This window comes from Diadema antillarum, unplaced genomic scaffold, assembly GCF_040938485.1.
Source record: "Diadema antillarum isolate AM-2024a unplaced genomic scaffold, OU_Dant_1.0 seq00000009_RagTag, whole genome shotgun sequence".
NCBI classification, from domain to species: Eukaryota; Metazoa; Echinodermata; class Echinoidea; order Diadematoida; family Diadematidae; genus Diadema; species Diadema antillarum.
The window spans coordinates 598,729-618,548 of NW_027271131.1; the positions used below are offsets into that span (position 1 = coordinate 598,729).

At 41.3% G+C, this 19,820-nt stretch overlaps 1 protein-coding gene across 1 annotated transcript; it reads left to right on the forward strand.

The window, feature by feature from the left end:
* Positions 1 to 10,618: 10,618 nt before the first annotated feature.
* LOC139725021 (G2/mitotic-specific cyclin-A-like) lies at positions 10,619 to 19,820 on the forward strand. The gene is made up of 8 exons (XM_071636109.1): positions 10,619 to 11,107; positions 11,290 to 11,620; positions 12,754 to 12,893; positions 13,109 to 13,332; positions 14,868 to 15,072; positions 15,585 to 15,695; positions 16,977 to 17,110; positions 18,043 to 19,820. The coding sequence occupies exons 1-8, from the start codon at positions 10,907 to 10,909 to the stop codon at positions 18,092 to 18,094; spliced, it is 1,398 nt and encodes a 465-aa protein (XP_071492210.1). The 5' UTR covers positions 10,619 to 10,906; the 3' UTR covers positions 18,095 to 19,820.

A 19,820-nucleotide genomic window follows, 5' to 3' on the forward strand; every position in this document is an offset into this window, starting at 1 on the left:
ACCAATCTCGGACTAGTACACGGGCGACAGTGGACGCTTTCTGATCACGGGTAGGAATGGCTTGAGTGAACTTTGTGAATACATCGGTGAGGACAAGTACATTTTCAATTCCACTGCTGCTCCTTTCCAGCACTGTGAAATCCATTGCAAGTATCTCCAGGGGCCTTGTCGCTGTCAGAGATCCCATTGTGGGATGAAGGCGCTTCCCTGCTTTGGCCAAAGTACATCTCTGGCATTTCAGACAGTAGTCTGAGATGTCTGATGACATACCTGGCCAGTAGCACCTGGTCCTTGCAAGAGCAAACGTCTTCTCGTACGCTTGATGACCTGCTTGATCATGGATAGAGCTGAGTACTCTATCTTTCAAGCAGCTTGGGAGTAGTAGCTGTCGCACTTCCTCCCCTCGATCGTGAATGACGCGGTAAAGGACACCATCCTCTTCCTTCACCCTCTTCCAGCATCTCAACAGTTTACGAGAATACTTGCCCTCTTTCATCAGTTGCCGTCGGGTTGGTGGATGCCCTTTTCTCCAGAAGTGATAGAACCTGCTTAGTCCCTCATCAGACTCTTGAAGACGTCTTAGGTCATCCCTGGACATGGAAGGCAAAGGGGAAACTGTCTTTGGTTCCATACCCTTTGACCGGGTATGCACCTCATTCAACAGTCCATGTGTCATTCCTTCATAGATACCTGCACGAACTTCTGGCGGTACAGGAGTAGGATTATCAGCAATGACTTGTTCTTGCTGAACAGACGTCAGGGTGACTTCTTCCAGTCGAGCAGAAGTAGGCTGAACACCATGTTGTGTCTTCCTGCTCAGGGAGTCAGCGTTTCCATTGGACTTCCCTGATCGGTACTTGATCTTAAACCGGAATTGAGCAAGGTCAGCAGCCCACCTAGTCTCAGTTGCTCCTAACTTTGCAGTGGTCTGTAGATAGCTGAGGGGATTGTTGTCCGTGTAGACCTCAAATTCGGCACCAATGAGTAGATCACGAAATTTCTCAGTGATTGCCCACTTTAGAGCAAGCAATTCCAATTTCATGCTCGAGTAATTATTCATATTGCGCTCATTGGGTTTTAAGCTCCTACTGGCATAGGCAATGACCACTTTCCTCTGCCCCTGCATCTGAGAGAGAACAGCACCTAAGCCGAAATAACTGGCATCTGTCTCCAGGATAAATGGCAGCTCAAAGTCGGGGTAGCCTAACACAGGGGGTGATACAAGTGCTTCTTTGAGGGTGACAAAGGCTTTCTCACACTCCGCGGTCCAGTCTGTTGAGACGTTTCTTGTGTTATTATGCCTGGTCTTCTTATTTGTGGTTTTCCTAACATCTTCTGGCTGTTTCAGGAGGTTATGGAGTGGTGCTGCGATCTGCGCATAGCCTTGAACGAATCGACGATAATAGCCAGACAGTCCCAGAAAACCTCGGAGATCACGCTCTGTCACTGGTCGAGGCCATTCCTGCACTGCACGTACCTTCTCTGGATCTGGAGTTGTACCTTCACTTGACACTACATGCCCCAAGTAATGTACCTTTGTCCTGAAAAGTTGACACTTTTCAGGCTTGACTTTCAGGTTCAGTGTAGCTAAGCGAGAAAGCACCGTCTCAAGCCTCTGCAGGGTCTCTTCAAATGTAGCACCAAATATCAGGATGTCATCGAGATACACCAGAAGAGACTGGAAGTTGAGGTCTCCAAAGGCCTTATCCATCACACGCATGAATGTCGCAGGGGCGTTACACAGTCCGAACGGCATTCTGGTGTACTCATAAAGCCCACCTGTTCCAGTTCTAAAGGCTGTCTTCTCGATGTCCTCTTCGGCTACTGGAAGCTGGTTGAATCCATGAGCCAGATCCAAGGAGCAGAAGTATTTTGCTCCCTTGAGTGCTTGCAGAGCCTCTTCGATCCGTGGGAGAGGGTATGCGTCTTTATGCGTCTTAGAATTAAGAGCCCGGTAATCTACACAGACCCTCAATTTACCGTCCTTCTTTCTCACAAGAACAATAGGTGATGCATAGGGACTGGACGACTCTCGGATGATTCCCCTCTCAAGCGACTTCTTGAGATAATCTCTCACCTCGTCCCAGTGATGTGGAGGGATTCTGCGATATGGGATCTTCACTGGCCTGTCGTCTTCTGTTACAATCCTGTGACTGACAAGGTCACAATATCCTATGTCTTCGTCATCCTTGCTAAAAGTGTGCTGAAATTTGGAGAGGGTTGTGAGGAGTTGCCTTTGCTGGTCATTGGTAAGCTCACCAACATCTAACCTGGATACAAGTTCATCAACATCACCACTGTGTAATCCATGTTCAACGATGGAGGCAGGCTTCAATACACCGATGGGGGTTCTTGGTGGAAGGTACACATCTTTATCGCTGAAGTTAGCCACCTGCATGGGCACTCTACCCTTGTCGTCGACTGTCACCAACGCAGCTCCTAGGGTAACTCCTTGTGGTAGCTCAGCTACATGGGACACATGACGCTCAAGGAGGACCTCTCGTCTCTGCCCAACCAAAGCGGGTTCACAGGATCCATCAATTACTGTTACTGTACGAGCTGGAATTAAAATAGCAGTATTTCCTGCAATTCTAACAGTTCTGATATCAGCTTGGGGCCTATACACTTGGAGTGCATAGAGCATGTTGACCTGTGCTTCATTCCCAGACTCTTTGACCTTCTGCAAATATTGATCCCCATGTATGGAATGAAGCTCTGCGTGGACATCCCTCAATACATTAGAACCAAGGACCACTGGAATTCTCCTCTTTCTTGATTCTACCGGAGTATTGACAGGATCTTTGACAACTAAAAATCCTAGGTTGGAGAAAGTATGATTGAAGACTGTAATTGGGAGCTCAATGTATCCAACGAAGGGTATGTCTGCTCCTTGTGACGCAGAGATTTGGATGATTGACGACACATTCACTAGCTCAAAATCCTGAGCTAGATTTTCCTTGAAGAAACTCTCTGTAAGCGTAGAGACTTCAGCTCCAGTGTCAATCAAACATCTAACCTCTGTGTCACCAAGCTTGATGCTAACCTCCGGACAGTCTCCCACCGCTCGTCTAATAATTGAGCCTCCCTCTAACACTGTCTCGCCCACCACTTGGCTCTCAGTAGCAGGCTGGTCTAGTTTGACGACTGCTGAGTAGTCTGCGAAGAAGGATGTGAGGTTGGAGTTTGGTCATTCATTATGGGTGCATGCACTTTCGGGCAGTCCTTCCTCAGGTGTCCTGGCTCATTGCAGAGCCAACATTTTCGTGTGTTTCCCTCACTTGGTCGTGATGGTCGCTGTGGCTTGGATAGGAGGGTGAGCAGAGACTCAATTTGTTTCTGCTGGGCAGCGATCTGCTTGGCTTGTTGGCGGACAGTGTCTTCCATGTTGTCACTGACATTCACACCTTGCACTGTGACATCTCGCTTCCCCTTTCCTTTCTCTCTCCGACCCATGAGTTCTAAGACCCGATCCCTGGTGTCGAAGAAGGACATCTGTGGATGATCATTAGAGAGACGCCTCAGCTCCATCCTCATCCCTTCATCCCTAACTGCTTCCGCTAGGCGATCCTTGAGTTGGGTTTCCCTGGTGTGCTTGAGGGTGGAATCCAGGAGAACCATCCTGTCAAACAGTTTGACGAGCTCGAGGGAAAGTGACACAATATCCTCCCCCTCTGTTTGTCGGTACCCGTAAAACCTTTGTTGAAGCTGAGCTAGGTTACTGGTATCACCGAAAACCTTGGACAGCACCTGGAAGATTTTATGGGGACATGTCTTAATATCCTCACCTCTACCCAGGATCTCGCGGCGAGCCTTCCCAAAGAGATGCTCCATTATGAACGCTGCTTGTTCATCTGGCCGGAGATTCTTGGACGCCATGACCATCTGGGCATCCTCTATCCAGTCCTCCGCAGAAGGATCACAAGACCTTTCGGGCCGACCGCTGAACCTCTCCAGCTTCCTACCTGCAGAAATATAAAGTGTCCTCGTCATGGAGGGGTCAGGGAGTGGACGATGGGCTGTACTTGCGGTGGCTTGGTCATCTCCTGCTGATGATTGAGCATCATCTCTGGCAGCCGTTGACTTCTTCAGTTCTTCTAACTCTTCCTTTGCCACCTTTGCTTCCTGCTCCTTCTTGTCCATGGCAGCCTTCATCATCTCCATCATCTTCTCCATCTCCTCCAGCCGTTTCTCAAAATCTGGCTTGTCTTGAGACATATTGAAAAGAAAGGGAGAACAGGACAAAAGAAAACAAAATGCAAAATACAACTGACTCAAAACACTATTGAGTACACAGATGAACAACTACTGTTATAGACTACAATAACTAGGAGTCATCTTTCTTGGAAGAGTAGAAGGAAACCAGCCATCAGTCACACGTTCAGCCGTTGTTGAAGCACCATCCTTCAGAAGAGCGAGAAGTCAGCCTCCCTCTGACTTTCATCACAGGAACTTGGAGGTGGGTCCGCAGTCACTGCAGGCCATTGGTTGGTGTCACAGCAGGGAGTCATCAGGGGTTACGCACCGCTCACCGGCAGCCAGGGTTTGAGTTGAGTGTCGGGAATATCCTGCCGACTACGCCAAAATGTGACGCAGGATAAACGCACTCATAGGCCGAAGTTACGTTTCATCTCTTTTTATTCCGCTCAAAAGTAAATAAAGGAAAAACCTGTGTTTGGAGTAAACAAACAGCAAAACAAACAAATGAATATTTACAAGTCATTGAAACACGTTCATAAACACGTTCAACATAGAGAAAGATAGATAACATGTGTTACTGCACCAAAGAGGTAACATGTACTGTGAATAACAAACTGAACGTATGATGTTTACTCAACAACACATCATAGTATGTAACCATGTAAAAGAAAAGAATGATTCAATGAGAAATTCTCAGCTAAGCCAGCTATTAAACCACAATGCATCACTGCATAAGTCCATATGAAAAAGTGTATGTAAAAGACTATCAAACCCATCATTCACTCAACAGAAGTGAAGATAACAAATACAAAGCAAAAAGAATATGACGTCAAGAAGACTTCAATATCAGTTAACTGTAAACTAGGCATTAACAATGTTTACCAATACATTATATTCAATATTCCATAATGATTGTATCTTTGTAGTCTGACACATCAACTAGTCTCTCCATACTAACACTATTTCCCATTCATCATAGCTAAATGCAAGTAAAGCATGAGAAACCATTGAAACCATAGAAATAATCATAGCTCTGGATTAAAGATAATCCAACTGAAACATAGACAAGTATAGAATTACAGAAACTCTACTCACTGTCTGGAAAATGATACATATTGACACAAATGATCTAATAAATCAACAAAACATCTTTATGAGACTCACCCTGGCTACCTAGCCTGTGCTCATAAGGAATGTACAGTAACTGGCAAGTGAATGTCCAGTTACAGAATTACAGAAATTCTGCTGGCTCCATGTTTGCAGAACCTAGTAAATTAATAACACAGCATGAAACAATAAACATATGGGCTAACTGAAAGTGGTAAAAGAACATCAAAACTGTAACTGAAATCACAACTCACAATATACCACTGTTTTGGAGATTATAGTTTCATATGTTGTAAACCAAATAAGTTGTTAAACAATTCAGTTTGACAGAAGAATGCACAATATCATATAAGTTAAGAAATGCTACAAAAAGCTATAAATCCAAGTTCATACTATTTCTTTGACCAAAAGCCATGCATCTTGAATTTGCTTCATGAATACATAAATGACTAATCTTATTCTATACTCCTACTAAATGAGTGATAAATATACAACTAAGGTACAATTTGTACATGTGGAATCTAAAACACTAAATGAGATAATTGGCAAACTAATATCCAAGAAAGTATTTACATCACCTTTCCACAACTCTACTTAAACAAGGAGAACTAAGGTAACAAAGTATTCAGCCATACAGTGCATGTGTACAAAGCACACTCCTTCCTTGGCTCTACTGAGTCTTATCTTGTTGCCATAGTAACAAGAGGGACTGGTCAGCGAGAGTAGGCACACAAAGTCACTGCACTCTGTGCCATTACACTCTGCACTATGCCCTATTACCTAATTCCACAGATATATATACAATGTATGTACAACGCCTTCCTACACACACGCACACTGAGGTAACCAATCTCTCTCTCTCTCTCTCTCTCTCTCTCTCTCTCACTCTCCATCTCTCTACCAGCTTGCACTCTCCACTCACATCCAAACTTCCATCTAATTTGCATATATGCTTCCATGTAGTAATCAGTGGCCTACACATTGCCTATGAGGCAAAACATATACACCCTCTCTTTCATACACACGGCCACACACAGCTTAGCATCAAGTACAAACAATCCTTTGTTCTTGCATCTCAAAGTTCCTTGCGACATAGCATGGTATACCCTATGAGACAACTCTTCGAACTCTTCATAAGTTTCTTTAACTACATACGCATACTTTAGCTACAAATATATAAATGTATACTACCTTAGCATGCATCATATATTTCTGTACTACTATGTTACGCACTACTATTATGACTAACACACAAGTTCACTTTTGTTCACTTATTCCCTCCAGTCATATAACATATAACTATGCACAAGTTGTACAGTACAGCACTCAAACTTGCATGAGTTGAAAACTTTCATCATCAATACTTGAAATATTACCTCTAAATCAAGTCAAACAAGTATACAACTTTCAGTATTTATATTCTGTGAATGGAACTAACAGGAAATCGATAAAAGATACAGAAACATACCTTTGGGCTGCAGATTTTCTGGTAAATTTCAGATTTGAGGAGATGCTCTGTGGGAGATGTTCACCTTGGTAGAGCAGCTAGAACAATGGCAAATTTGGGGTCTTTGTGCACCCACAAAGAACTCTCTAGCAGCTCTTGACTGGCTTGGGATTAAATATGCAAATTAAGCTACTTGCAGACTGCTCCACTCTTAATGATGGGGGGGGGTGCATCTCAGGAGGGGGCATCTGCAGGGTCATATATACTGGGGACAACTTTACTGCTGCACTTTTGCAATGTTACAATATTAATAGTCTTTTTTTTTTCTTCTCTTATTGCCTACATACATGCATTGAATTAAGATCAAAACCGAATGTAATTGAAATTAATACGAACGTGTCAATGAAGTCAGAATGTTTGCTGGAATAAATGTTTTCACAACAACAACAACAATAAAAGAGGCACGTGAAAGAAAGATATAGTATACAAATATACTTGGCCTTGAGAGTTTCTTGTTAAAACTATGGGCAGAGGTGACTCCAAACTAGTATGGTAGGTGTCCAACCTACCGACCGGGTCCATAACGACCGGCCGCGCATTATAATGGCATTGCGCGTACAGAAAGAAAATGTACGCATGGGACTACGCGCAACGGTGTTCGATTCTTCACTGGGCTACGCTACCGAGTAAAATGTGGCGAAAACAACTAAGTATTCCCTCTAAATTACCGAAATTTAGCAAAATCGAGTAAGGTTTATCGTGTAACTACATATAACTAGGCCTACCTTTGCTGACTCGTTGTTAGATGTAGAGTATCCTTCCGTAATAAATTTGACGATTTTGACCGCAAAATTGTCACCGCCGCTTGTACGATCGTGCACACACGTTACACACATACATGACACAAACATTTTGTCGCCCGCTACGACCGTACGAGTTGATGCAGAAACGAGAAATGAATGTGAAACAACAAACCGACTCATCTAATTTATTTCAATTACGATGAAAAGTTTCCTAATGAAAATCAAGTCAAATTCATCAAACAGTCCTTCAAAAGTAATATCGAAGGATTCAAAATATATTCAAATATTATTGGGGAAAAAATGACGGCTAGAAAAAAACAGCGGCCTGTCGAAAAAACGCATTTAAGTGCCCTTTATACGCATTGTCAGGGTGGTCGGTTGAAATGAGCAGGGCAACTGAGTGCGGAAAAAATGACACCCCACGCGTTCGAAGACGCCTTCTAAGAGCGCGTACCTCAGATCGCATTTTTAGTGCGCGCTTGTGAATCCGGAGTATTTTCTCCACACGTGAGTAAAATTTCAGTCAAATTGTGAGATTTTTCACGTTTCTATTGATAGAAGAAACGTTAGGTGTCCGGTATTATGAACACCCAACCATACTATTCACTGAGGGGCGCAGCCCCGAAGTGAATAGTACTAGTTTGGAGTCACCGAGGCCCATAGTTTTAACAAGAAACTCGAAACTAGGCAAAGTATATTTGTTTTATATTTTGGATCAAAAATTTGAATAAAAAGTGAAAATCATTATAGGCTTAGCCTAACCCCGGGACGCTCCGTGTACACAGTTACACTGCAACACTGCGTGTTGGGGCTGGTCGCAGTTAGGCTTAGCCGCACTGCGGCGGCAGCGCAGGGCCTGCAATACGCAACAGTGCGAGAGACCGGAAATTGAAAAACGTAGCAGCCGTGGCACCGCCAGAGTTGGCCGTCGCACATATCCAAGCGCTCGTATGGCCGCTGCAAACCTGAACACTCACTAGAATTCGGGACCGGACGTGGACGGACCACGTACACTTGATTGTAAAGAAGGGTGATTGTGACATCATTTTGCAAATAGTATATACTATTTGCAAAATGTCGTCATAAAAGTGACGTCATTTTGCAAATAGTACTTCATGGAGTGTCAAACACACCAACACTCTAAAATAGTTCAAAATACCTATAATCACGTGAAGCTCTTTGAACCAATCAATGGAAGACAAATTTTTGATCCAAAATATAATACAGTATATAGCAGCGAACTTTTAAACCTATTTCCCCCCCCCCTTTTTTTTCTTCTGTTATAACACTTTTAACTGTTACTTAGCTTACCTTTAAAATATCCAACGATGATGCGGGACGATACCTGTTCATTGATCAAAGCTTGTTTTCAATGTTTATACATTTTTCTTGGGACTTGTCAAGTTGAATGTGTTGGAAAGACTCAGATGTGTATTAGAACTTGAACTACAGCCTAATAGCATATCTACTGGTTCATAAACAATATCATGGTTTTAGACAAGTGTTTTGTTTAGTCTATCCTCTATTTTCTAGCTATTCTCTATGCTGAAGTGACATAATTCAGGGAGACTATTCCACAAATCGACAACTCTGACTAACTGAAAAGGTATTTCCTGGCGTCAAGTCGAGATTACATTTATTGTCCAGTTTCATACTACTTATTGGCTCTACCAGATATGCTTCCTGTGAGCTAAATGGGAATAACACGGATCATAATCGAGTATCGCGTGTACATTCCAGTCAAATATAATCCACTCTATCACCCCTCCTATATACATACGCCTGTGCGGCAAGATTGTTGATACACATGCCGGCGTTCGATCGCGACATGACAAATTCCTAAAGCCGAGGCAGCTTGTATCAGTCCTCCCCATCTCCTGCATTTTCTAAATTTAAGAATTTTTTTTTTTTCAAATTACGTTATGCTTTTTTTTCACCTTATCATTTGTTTATCCATAAATATCATTTATCATATTTTGTTAATGTTGACACATATATCATGTACTTATGTTTTATGTGAAAAAAAAATGTGGCAAAAAAAAAAAACTGCTGAAAACTGCTTATCCAATAAAGGCGAGCCAATGGAGTAAAATGGAGTCAAAAGGGGCCTGAGCTTTCGATCCTAGCAGAATCTTCGTCAGAGGCAAAATGACAAACAAATGAAAAAAAAAAATGTATTAACAAGTTCTGTTGGAGGTGAAAAAAAATGAATGAATGAATGAATGAATGAATGAATGAATGAATAAATAAATAAACAAATAAATGAATTATAGTTTTCAGTCTCTGGAGTCTGGACACTCATTTTTATATGCATTCAGAAAACTAGATACTCGTGAGCGTTTAAAAAGAATTTGTTTTGGAAGAAATGAATTTAGCGTCTTATGGCATTACAAAGTACGTAATATATTTCTGGACACATTCATTTGACAAAACTTCGTATTTATTTCTTTTATTGTTATGTTATGTAACGTGATACTAGTATTCATTCTTTCGAAGTTGGAGCGAATGGAATGATAGCTAGCGTGCCGCGCCAGCCTGTGTTCGCGTAAGCAGAATTTTCATTTGAGGCGCACCATTACCCGCGAAGAAAGAAAACAAGGCCCAGTGATAAGAGCGTGAGATACGCAAGGTCATTCCACTATTTATCAAGGTAATTTGAAATCCCATGTAGGTATACTCTCGCAATCTACAGAAAATATCTAACATTACATATATTTTCTTAAATTACAATGAACATTTCCATAAGTCTTAATAATCTTTGATTTGCTCCATTTTTCATCACATGTTCTTTGAATCATTGCACTTAATCTTTTCCCCTTGTGGTAGAATGGTATGTCCCACTCGCGTGCAATTGGCTAATGCAGCTGGCAGCGGGTAACTCAAAATGCGATGGTATCCTATGCGTGCAATGATTGAATGAATGCATGAATAGCGCGTTATTGTGGGCGGCTACTGCGTACTGCGCCCCAGCCCACCAGCAGGCCCCCTTACCTTTGCGTTGTGTGTGACATCGACACACAGCTAGCTACTATACGTGCAAACCAGCTGGTCAATTTGCGAGTGGAATGTTGTGCCATATTTTGACACCATCGTCGCTGGAGTGCATTCTTTTCAAGGAATTTACATAGAATTTATATTCATTTCCTTCGTCATTTGCCTCGAGAGGAATTGGGAGAACCACACCTTGCCTCATTTCCTGGCCCTGAGCTCACAAAGTGAGCACAGAAACTTATCGCCATCTTCTAAAGTCTCATACGCGGGGTTGTGAGCAGTTGGCGAAACCGTTGCTTGTTCATTTCAAGCGGGACAAGCACACATTCAAAGAGAGCAAAAAGGCGCAGAAAGAGTCAAGATGTCGTTCCCGCTCGGCAGCTCAAATTCCAACATCGGCAGCAATATCCTGACGAGCTTACCCCAGGGAGGAAATCAGTTTAGGAAGACAAAACGAGACGATAACTTCGGTCGAAATGGACCACAGGCTGCAAAAAGGGCGGCCTTGAGCACGATAACGAACACTCGTGTACAGCCAGCCCGTGCAGCTAAACAATTCAGGGTAAGCTACGTGCCTACGCTACGTAGGGAATTTACCAACGGTAGGAACCTACTTCGCACATCGCTTACAAAGCCAAAATATTTCACCCAATTTCACTTTCACTGTATTTTGTTTCTGTAGGTTTTCTCGCACATTAAAATTACTGAGCCCAAGGGTGCCTATTCACTTTTTTGCTTTTGCAGGTTTCGGGTGGAGAAGGGTCATTTCCCATCTTTCAAGATGAGAACGCGCAGTCAAGGCTCCAGGCGGGAAAAGCGTTCGCTGTCCCAACCGCTACGGGCGGACCAAGTTTCGCCGTTCACGTCGACGCAACATCTTCATACGTGCACCCACAAACCACACAAAGAACTGAGATTGTCACTTCGGACAAAGAGAATGAACGTGTTTTGCTGGACACTGCCCTAACGTTACCGGTTCCCCAACAACAGCTCCAAAGAGTACCTTTGTCATCCGTCACAGATATTCTAGACAATAATGTCAGTTTACATGAAGAGAGTATAACTTCGGCACCAGGTAAAATTACTAAAAATTTTACTAAATAAATTAAACTTTTTTTTTTTTTTGGATGGGGTTGCATTCACTTACTGTCACTTTACTAAACTGTAATTTGACATAGGGCTTCTAGAAAAGACTTGCATGATGAAACATGTGAAATATCTTGTTATGAATTGATTTTTTTTTCTTTTTCCAGGCAGATTTTCATAGTGGTAGGCCCCTATTAAATTTATTTTTAATGGTCTTTTTAAACCTGCACGGAGATTTGGTCCCGTGCCAAAATTCGACCACACGCAAAAGGTGTTTTTACATGCTATAGCTGGCCGTCAAATTTTGGACAGTGTTATGTTCGAATTATTTGCAGCTTGCTTTAGTAGAGTTTAGAGATTGATATTTATATTTTGAGCCGTGAATGGTGATTGAATTAAAAAATTATAGCGTTAGATAGCATAGCCTAGTCAGAGTGGAATTCTACTTTCTACTGCTAGTGCCCAAGTAGTGGGGTTGGGGGAACGGAGTGGATCTACCTTTTTACATGGGGGTTGGCCCAATTATGATTCTCTCGCCGAATCGGCTGACAAGCAAAAAAAAAAGTCTTCACGTTTTTTGCTGCCACTTCTCTTCCAAATAGGTAGACAAGTAAAAAATAAAAAAAAAGCTACCCCCTACCAGTACCACTTTAAAATGTTTAATGATAAATCATCAAATTACAAGATAAGCAAAGAAGGACTTCACATTTTTTGCTACCACTCCTCTCCCAAAATCGTCTGACAAGCAATAACAAAAAGCCAAAAAGTCTTTTCCATTATTAAAGTGAAAAAAAAAATATCACCAGCACTTTCAGATTTTGTCCAAAACTTGCTGGGGGAAAACCAGACTATAAAGTATGATCTGCCGGAATGTGGAGATGAGATTTAGGAATATAAAACTATTTATTTTTCATTTTCAAGCCAGTTTCTACCAAGATAAAAAAGGATGACCCTATTCCATGGGAATAATAGAGTTGAAAGTATAAATAAGAGCAAATTCTGCATTTGGCTTGAGTGTAGCTGAAAATTAAGTAAATTTACAGAATGACCCAGTTGCTGCTTGCACATTTCTACTTGCCTTTTGTTCATGCTTGCATTTCTTTATTCATTTTTACTTTACAGAGGACTCGCCTATGCTTCTAGATACTTCACTTGATGCAAAATGCATATCTCCTGAGACGGTGCAGGTTGAAGGTAGAGATTTGTCGTTGGGAGAACCGGAATACGCTGAAGAGATCTTCAACTATCTCAAGGAAGCAGAGGTAAATAAAAATAAAAATGCAAGTCTCTCTTTGCAGCAATAAATGCATTTTTTTTTTTTTTTACCAGCAAAGGTGCTTCTTGCTCTATTATTATATGCATTCCACTGAAATTGACCTGAAAAATTCTCTTGTGCACTCTAGGGTTGGCACAAAATGACAGATTTCATATGATTTGTTCAAAAGTAATGAGTTTTATTGACCTCCTGACCCTCCAGCAAAAGAACAGACCCCGCCACGGCTACATGAGGAAGCAGCCGGACATCACAAACAGCATGCGCTGCATTCTGGTGGACTGGCTGGTCGAGGTTGCAGAGGAGTACCGCCTCCACAACGAGACGCTCTACCTGGCCGCGGCTTTCATCGACCGCTTCCTCTCGCAAATGAGTGTCCTGCGAGCCAAACTCCAACTGGTGGGAACAGCCAGCATGTTTGTTGCTTCGTAAGTCCAGTGTACATGTGAAAGACCCAGTTTTCAGTGCCGCATAATAGAAGGGTAAACTGCACGTGGTTCACACCCAAGATTCCAGCACTCTTCATAGAAAACTTCCTTTCAATATGGGCTACCACTTTAAGACTCGCTAGTCCTAATCCTTTTTTAACACATTTCTAAAGCTGAGCTGTTTTTCTAAAGTTGTTAAATCTCTGCAAGTTTTCAAGTGCTTCTAAACCCCTTGAAGGTTAAGTTTGTCCACTACAAGACATCTTCGGTTGACAATGTAACATTGTCCTGTGTTTTGCAACATGGTCAAGGACACTTTTGCCCATTTACTTTGTTACTTCTAATACTTAAGGCAGAAAGGGGAAAAAATCCAGAGCCTTGCAAAGGCTGGAGTTGGATAGGAGGAGGCATGTGATACTCATTATTGTGTAGATGCTCCAAGCAGTATCCATTGTCTGTATCTGTAAAGAGGAGACCTGCATGTGTTTTAAAATCAAACCCCTGAGATAAAAGCTTGGGAAGCCATTGTTCGCCAAAAGGTTGCATGCTCCAGTGAACATGACTTGTATGATAGATGAATGAAAGCCACCACAATGCACTATTGTCTGATCCCTTTTGCTGGCTTCATCCACAAGCAGCAGTCAAGCCCAAGGTATAATATTCCCCCTCCCCTCAGATGGTCCAAGCTTGTGTCCGAGTTTCATGGCTTCATTTGAGAATTCAGAAGTTTTATAAAGGATTTGAGAATGTGCTAATCCTTGTTAGCATGCACAAAGCATTGCTTGATAGCCTTATGAGGGAGGTGAAAAAAAATCAGTAAAAAGGGAGTAGGCATGGTCATCCTGAAAGTGTGCTCAATTGCCCAATTTGCAGGTGTCCAAACTTTGTGCATACATCAACAACAAATCTTATTCCTTGGAACCAGAAAGCTTGCAGGAGGCTTGTTTGACATAGCAACCATGAATAATTAATATGCAAAGGGGCTTCAAAACATTTTACAATAGGAGCAATTGAAAAGCTCATTTATAGGTACTGTAAAACATGATATACAGTGTATTCGCGGGATGAATTTTTCACGAATTGGAGCCGATAGCCTTTTTCGCGGCATGAAATTTTCGTGAAGTGCCACTGGTGTTCAATGCTTATAGTGTAAACAAGGACTTTCGCACGCATTTTAGTTTTGCGAATCTTGGCGCTCGCGAAATTAAAGTGCACGCGAAAATTCCTCGTTTTACAGTACTTGGGAGATTTAAATTAATAAATGCATACAAATATCATAATACAGAGAACCTCGGTTTAACAAGGATATGAAAATCGTGACAATTACCTTGTTAATTGGTATCGGGTTTCTCATTAAATGAGGGCACAAAAACAAAAATATGGCCTGCAAAATCGTCGTTTTGTTATATCTGACCTCTTGTAATACATATTGAAAGGTTTGGCTGTAAACAGGCCTTAAAAATATTTTACTGTTTATCTTCAAAATATTTCATAGTATCGTTGAAGCAAATTTCTTGCTGATCCTAAATATGCAGGAAGTACGAGGAGATCTACCCACCCGATGTGAAGGAGTTTGTCTACATCACCGACGACACGTACTCCGTCAAGCAGGTCCTGCGCATGGAACACCTGATCCTCAAGGTCCTGTCCTTTGACCTCGCCGTGCCCACCATCAACTCCTTCCTGCCCAGGTTCGTCAAGGCGGCTCAGGCCAACACCAAGACGGAACATCTGGCCCAGGTGAGGACCGGCCCCACTTGGATCTTTCGTGGATCAGTTTAATAGCTTACACTTTAGCCCAAGTACCCCAGAAGAGTAATCTGAGCTAAACAGAAAGGCATGATCTACACTTCCCAGTTAATATAGGTTTCATTCCCTCGATCCTTGTAGCATCAAACAATCAAGAATTTGTCATTGCAGCAAAAAGAGTTAGCAGCAATTCCATCTACTATGAATGGAGGCCATAGAGAAATAATAGACGTTCTTGTATGGCACTTTTTTATTTTTTTACATGATTTTTAAACTCACAAAAGTTAGCCCTAGCAAAAATGTAAATTTGCTTTCCCTGAAGTTGCTTACTTTCTGTCTGATTTCCATTAATCTTTGACATTTCTGCCTATATTACCTTATGGTGTTATTAAAGCCGACAAGGTAGAGACATTTCTCTAAATCCTTCCCCAAAAGGGTGACATTGGAACTTTCCAAACAATGTCCAGGGTATGAACAATTCTTTCTACTCTTGTTTCTAATAGTACTTGGCTGAGTTGACGCTGCAGGAGTATGACTTCATCAAGTACATCCCATCCGTCATTGCAGCCTCAGCTGTCTGTCTCGCCAACCATACGCTCAACAATGAAGGCTGGGTAAGTGTATGAAGCCTCTATGGTTATACGCTCTGTATACAAAAACTGCAATAGAATGCATTTTCGTAGTTGTCCGTTACAGAACAGTAAGTTTGCATTCAAAAGCGCAATATATTGCCAACACACTGCAGACTGGGACTGGTCCGACAGTCCCTAACCAGTAAAAATCACTGTTGGACCAGTAACTTTTTCAAGAATTTACCACTAAAACAGGGAAAAACTGGGTACCTACTGGTCTGACAGACAGGTTGGACCAGTAGTAGAAATGGGTTAGTGTGCAGCCCTGATACTGCTCATTAATGTTGATTGTCTACCACAGCTGCCCGAAGTCTGCTTTATTCTGAAGAAGGCCTCCTGAAAATATCAATTATCTCTTCGTGTCAGATCAGAGAATATAAAAGTCTCTCTGAATAGGGCTTTATTTATGCCCATAGAGGCGCATTCTGTACGTGCAGCATGTCAGTATCGCCTCAATTGCTCTTTAGAACTGCACTGATTTTGATGGGTGAATGTGTGCAGCCCCATCTTTACACATTGAGCGGGAAATGTTATACTGGTGGCCACAAAGGAAATGTAGTTGCCTAATCTGCATAGTTCAAATCTGATAGGACTTGAGAATCAGTTTGACTGAGGCAAAATTGAACTGATGTGATGTGATTAATCCACACATTATTCTAGCCTGAATCACTTGACTAAACAAATATCCAAACTCAGTAACCAAGTTATTCATAGTTTTCTGGAGAGGTAGCAGAATGTATTGCCCCACTGGCCCAGCAAGATGAAAATTAAGTGCTTTATTAATCAAAGGCCAGCCTAGCTTTGTACTGGAGACAACCCCCCCCCCCCCCCCCCCCCCATGCTGTTCACTGAAAGGATTCTACCTGTTACTCAAGTACATGTATCTTCACAAGAGAGCTTGGGATGTGGGCCTTGTGCAAATGTAGACTGATGTGGAGAGCAATTTGAATATTAATCATGCTTATTAATAATGCAAAATTTAGCTCAATTTTACTAATCAACATGTTTTATCAGCCCTTGAGAAGCTTTGACGCAATAGAGAATGAGAAAAAAATCTTTCATAGAGATCAGTCACTTCAAACAGTGGCTGTACATTATTTTCCTTGGTTGCTTATCTGTTCATGATATTTGTTCAAAGCAATGCTGAAATGAATAAAATGAAATGAAGTTAAAAAAGAAATGCATGTCAACCAAACCCATGGGGGTGCATGGATAATATCAACTACTCTGTGTGCAAATGTTTTCCATCCTTTTTATATCCAGAATGCAACAATGGCCCATTACACCGGCTACCAGCTGTCCGACATTTGGCAATGTGTGCAGGACCTTCATCAGCTGTTTGCCAAAGCTCCCACAATGGACCAACAGGCGGTCAGGGAAAAATACAAGTCACAGAAGTGAGTTTTGTTTTGGTTTTGGTTTTGTTTTGTTTTTTTGCTTTCTGGTCTTGCTTGGAGCTCTGATTTGTTGGTTTTCATAATAACAATCTATTTGGAATACTTTCAGTCAGGTTCATTCTTATTTTTATGCTTTTGTTGGACTCGTCAGTCAAAAAAGTCTGGGATTCTTCACCGCAGGGCATTTGATTTGAAACATATGTTTATATTACATTCTGCTCATTACAGTAATTGTGGAAATGTAGCCAAAATCCATGTCATACTATCCAAACATCACTTTCTGAGTTCATTGTTGAGGTTTTATCTCACACCAAGGTGAATTATCAACTTATATTTTTATGCCTCCACCAACGAAGTGGCCGGAGGCATTATTATTACAGAGTAGCTGTCATAGACACAATCTGAAGGTCTTGTATTCCTGCATTCAAAATAAGTGACAGCCTGTTTGTGTTATTACAGCTGCTATGTGAACAAGTGTTTCATGCAATCCTCGATCGGAAACCCAGCAGAAACTGCAGATGTTGACGTTCTTGGCAAAGAGATATCATTTGCTATGCCACATAACATGCTAGAAGAATATACCAGTACCGGTACATTTTTACTACTTTTGCACTTTTGGTACCAAGGGTACAACGACTCAAACAAAGTTTATCTCTTGACCACGAAGACTGTATTTGCGGTCACAAATCTGTTGTTACCATGTGCCAATGCACCAACTATCATGGGGGTTTCCTTCCTGCAAAAAAAAAAAAAAAAAAAATCTGGTTGACACACCATTAAATACATTATATGAAAAGTTTAATGTCCTGAGCAGCTTGATTCTATGAAGAAATGCTTTTGATCTTGTGAGGAACCTTTTGTCCCAATGTTTTACAATTTAAAACATTTTCATGTAAACCCTTGTTTTCTTTTGCCTGTTTTGTTGTCATTAGGTACAGTGGTGTTTCTTCGACTCCTGTTCCGACTACTCTGCCGTCGCTATGAGGGCATCACCAAGGGGAAATGTGATTAATGTTTGCTAGCCCAGCCGTGGATGTGGGATCGCTGTGTTAACAACTCTTGAATCATGACTATCCCATGCATGGAGTTGGGGCTAACGTGGAAGTGGATGTTTGATGCAATTCTATCACACGACATGTATTCACTCGTAGGTGCTGGATAGCTCCCACGCATTGATTTCGCGTACTTGTGTGTTCTAGCTGCCGCTGAATCCAAGCGTTGGTGAATGTCAGACTGAAGAAGATCATCTAGAGGCACTAGAAGAACCATGCATTGAAGTGCAGAATATTAAATTGCATCCCTTTTGTGATTCATGTATTAAGTACTCCCAATTTCTTCAAAATCTTTCTCAGACTTGCATCATTTCTCGGATTGTTCAACTCGAGGCATGCCTGCCAGGTAGAATGATCAATGCCTTGTGAGTTGAACTTGGCAAAAGGTCAGCATTTTGTTCCTAGATGTATGTAACTTGAGTAAGCTTTGTTTGTGCCAAACGGATTTGTTGGTAAAGTATAAACAGTAATAGCTCTTTGCTGTGACTTCACACTAACATAGGCGAGAGTGTATAAACATGAAATGCTCCTGTGCTGAGTGTGTGCCTTTTATTTGGATGCAAGTCTGTACAAGGTTGCGAAGGGATGTGTGTTTTAGAAATTGCAATTCTCCGAGTGGCGTATGGAGATATTTTGAACAATATGTCAGGGCCCGACATTAACTTTTTCAATCACTTGTTTATCAGGCATATAATCACCAAATTTCACCGTTTTTTGCCCTGAATGAAAGAAAAAAAAAACGAAAGTGCAAACGTATTCATTGATTTGAGGAGCTTCAGACTTTCTGATCAAAGTCGAAACTTTACTTATCTGTTTAGACAAGTAATTTTCAACATTTTTATATTTTTACTTACAAGTGCGACATACAATTTTACTTGCTCCAGGCAAGTGGGCAAGTACTGATGTTGAGCCCTGCATATGGTACAATGTACTTGAAACTGTTTTGGGCTCTACCCCGCACAAAATTCAATTCACTCTTAGGGTCCAATACAGTCAACTTTCCTAATTTGTTTGAAAATAAAGTTTTAGGATGTTCCTATCAACCTTGTACTTTCTTCAAATGGGACTCACCTAGGTTTGAACATGTCTGTTTGGTTAACTTGTCCAAGTGCAAATGATCATGGTTTATGGCACATTGCTCATATCACACAATGACCCGCTGTTGCTGTCCTTGCCTTATGTAAACAAAAACAAAATTTTATCAAATCTTGATATGGCAAGTGCTTCATATGTGAAAAAAAAAAATGATTTGGACATTATTTAAAGATGCTTACCTTGTTTCTTTCTGTGGTACAAGTTCTCGTCCTATTGCATTTTTATTAACAGTCATTTAAAAAATTTGCTGTTTTAAATCAAGAGAGTAACAATTTGTGATAACTGGATGTTTCCATTTGTACGACTTTGCAACGTTTTTATCAATGGTTTTGTGAATCTATTCTGTGATTGCTAAGTTTTGAGAGCTACAGCAAATCAGGGAAAGAAAAAAACTCTTTTATGTAGACAAAAATGGACAAAGTATAAAAAACAGTGATTTTTAACTTCATATTCAGCAGGTGTCGCAAAATAAATGAATACATTGTGTTATTGCAACACTTTGAAATTACATCTTCATAAACGGATTGTTGTACTGTTTATATTCTTGCTATCAAAGCATAATC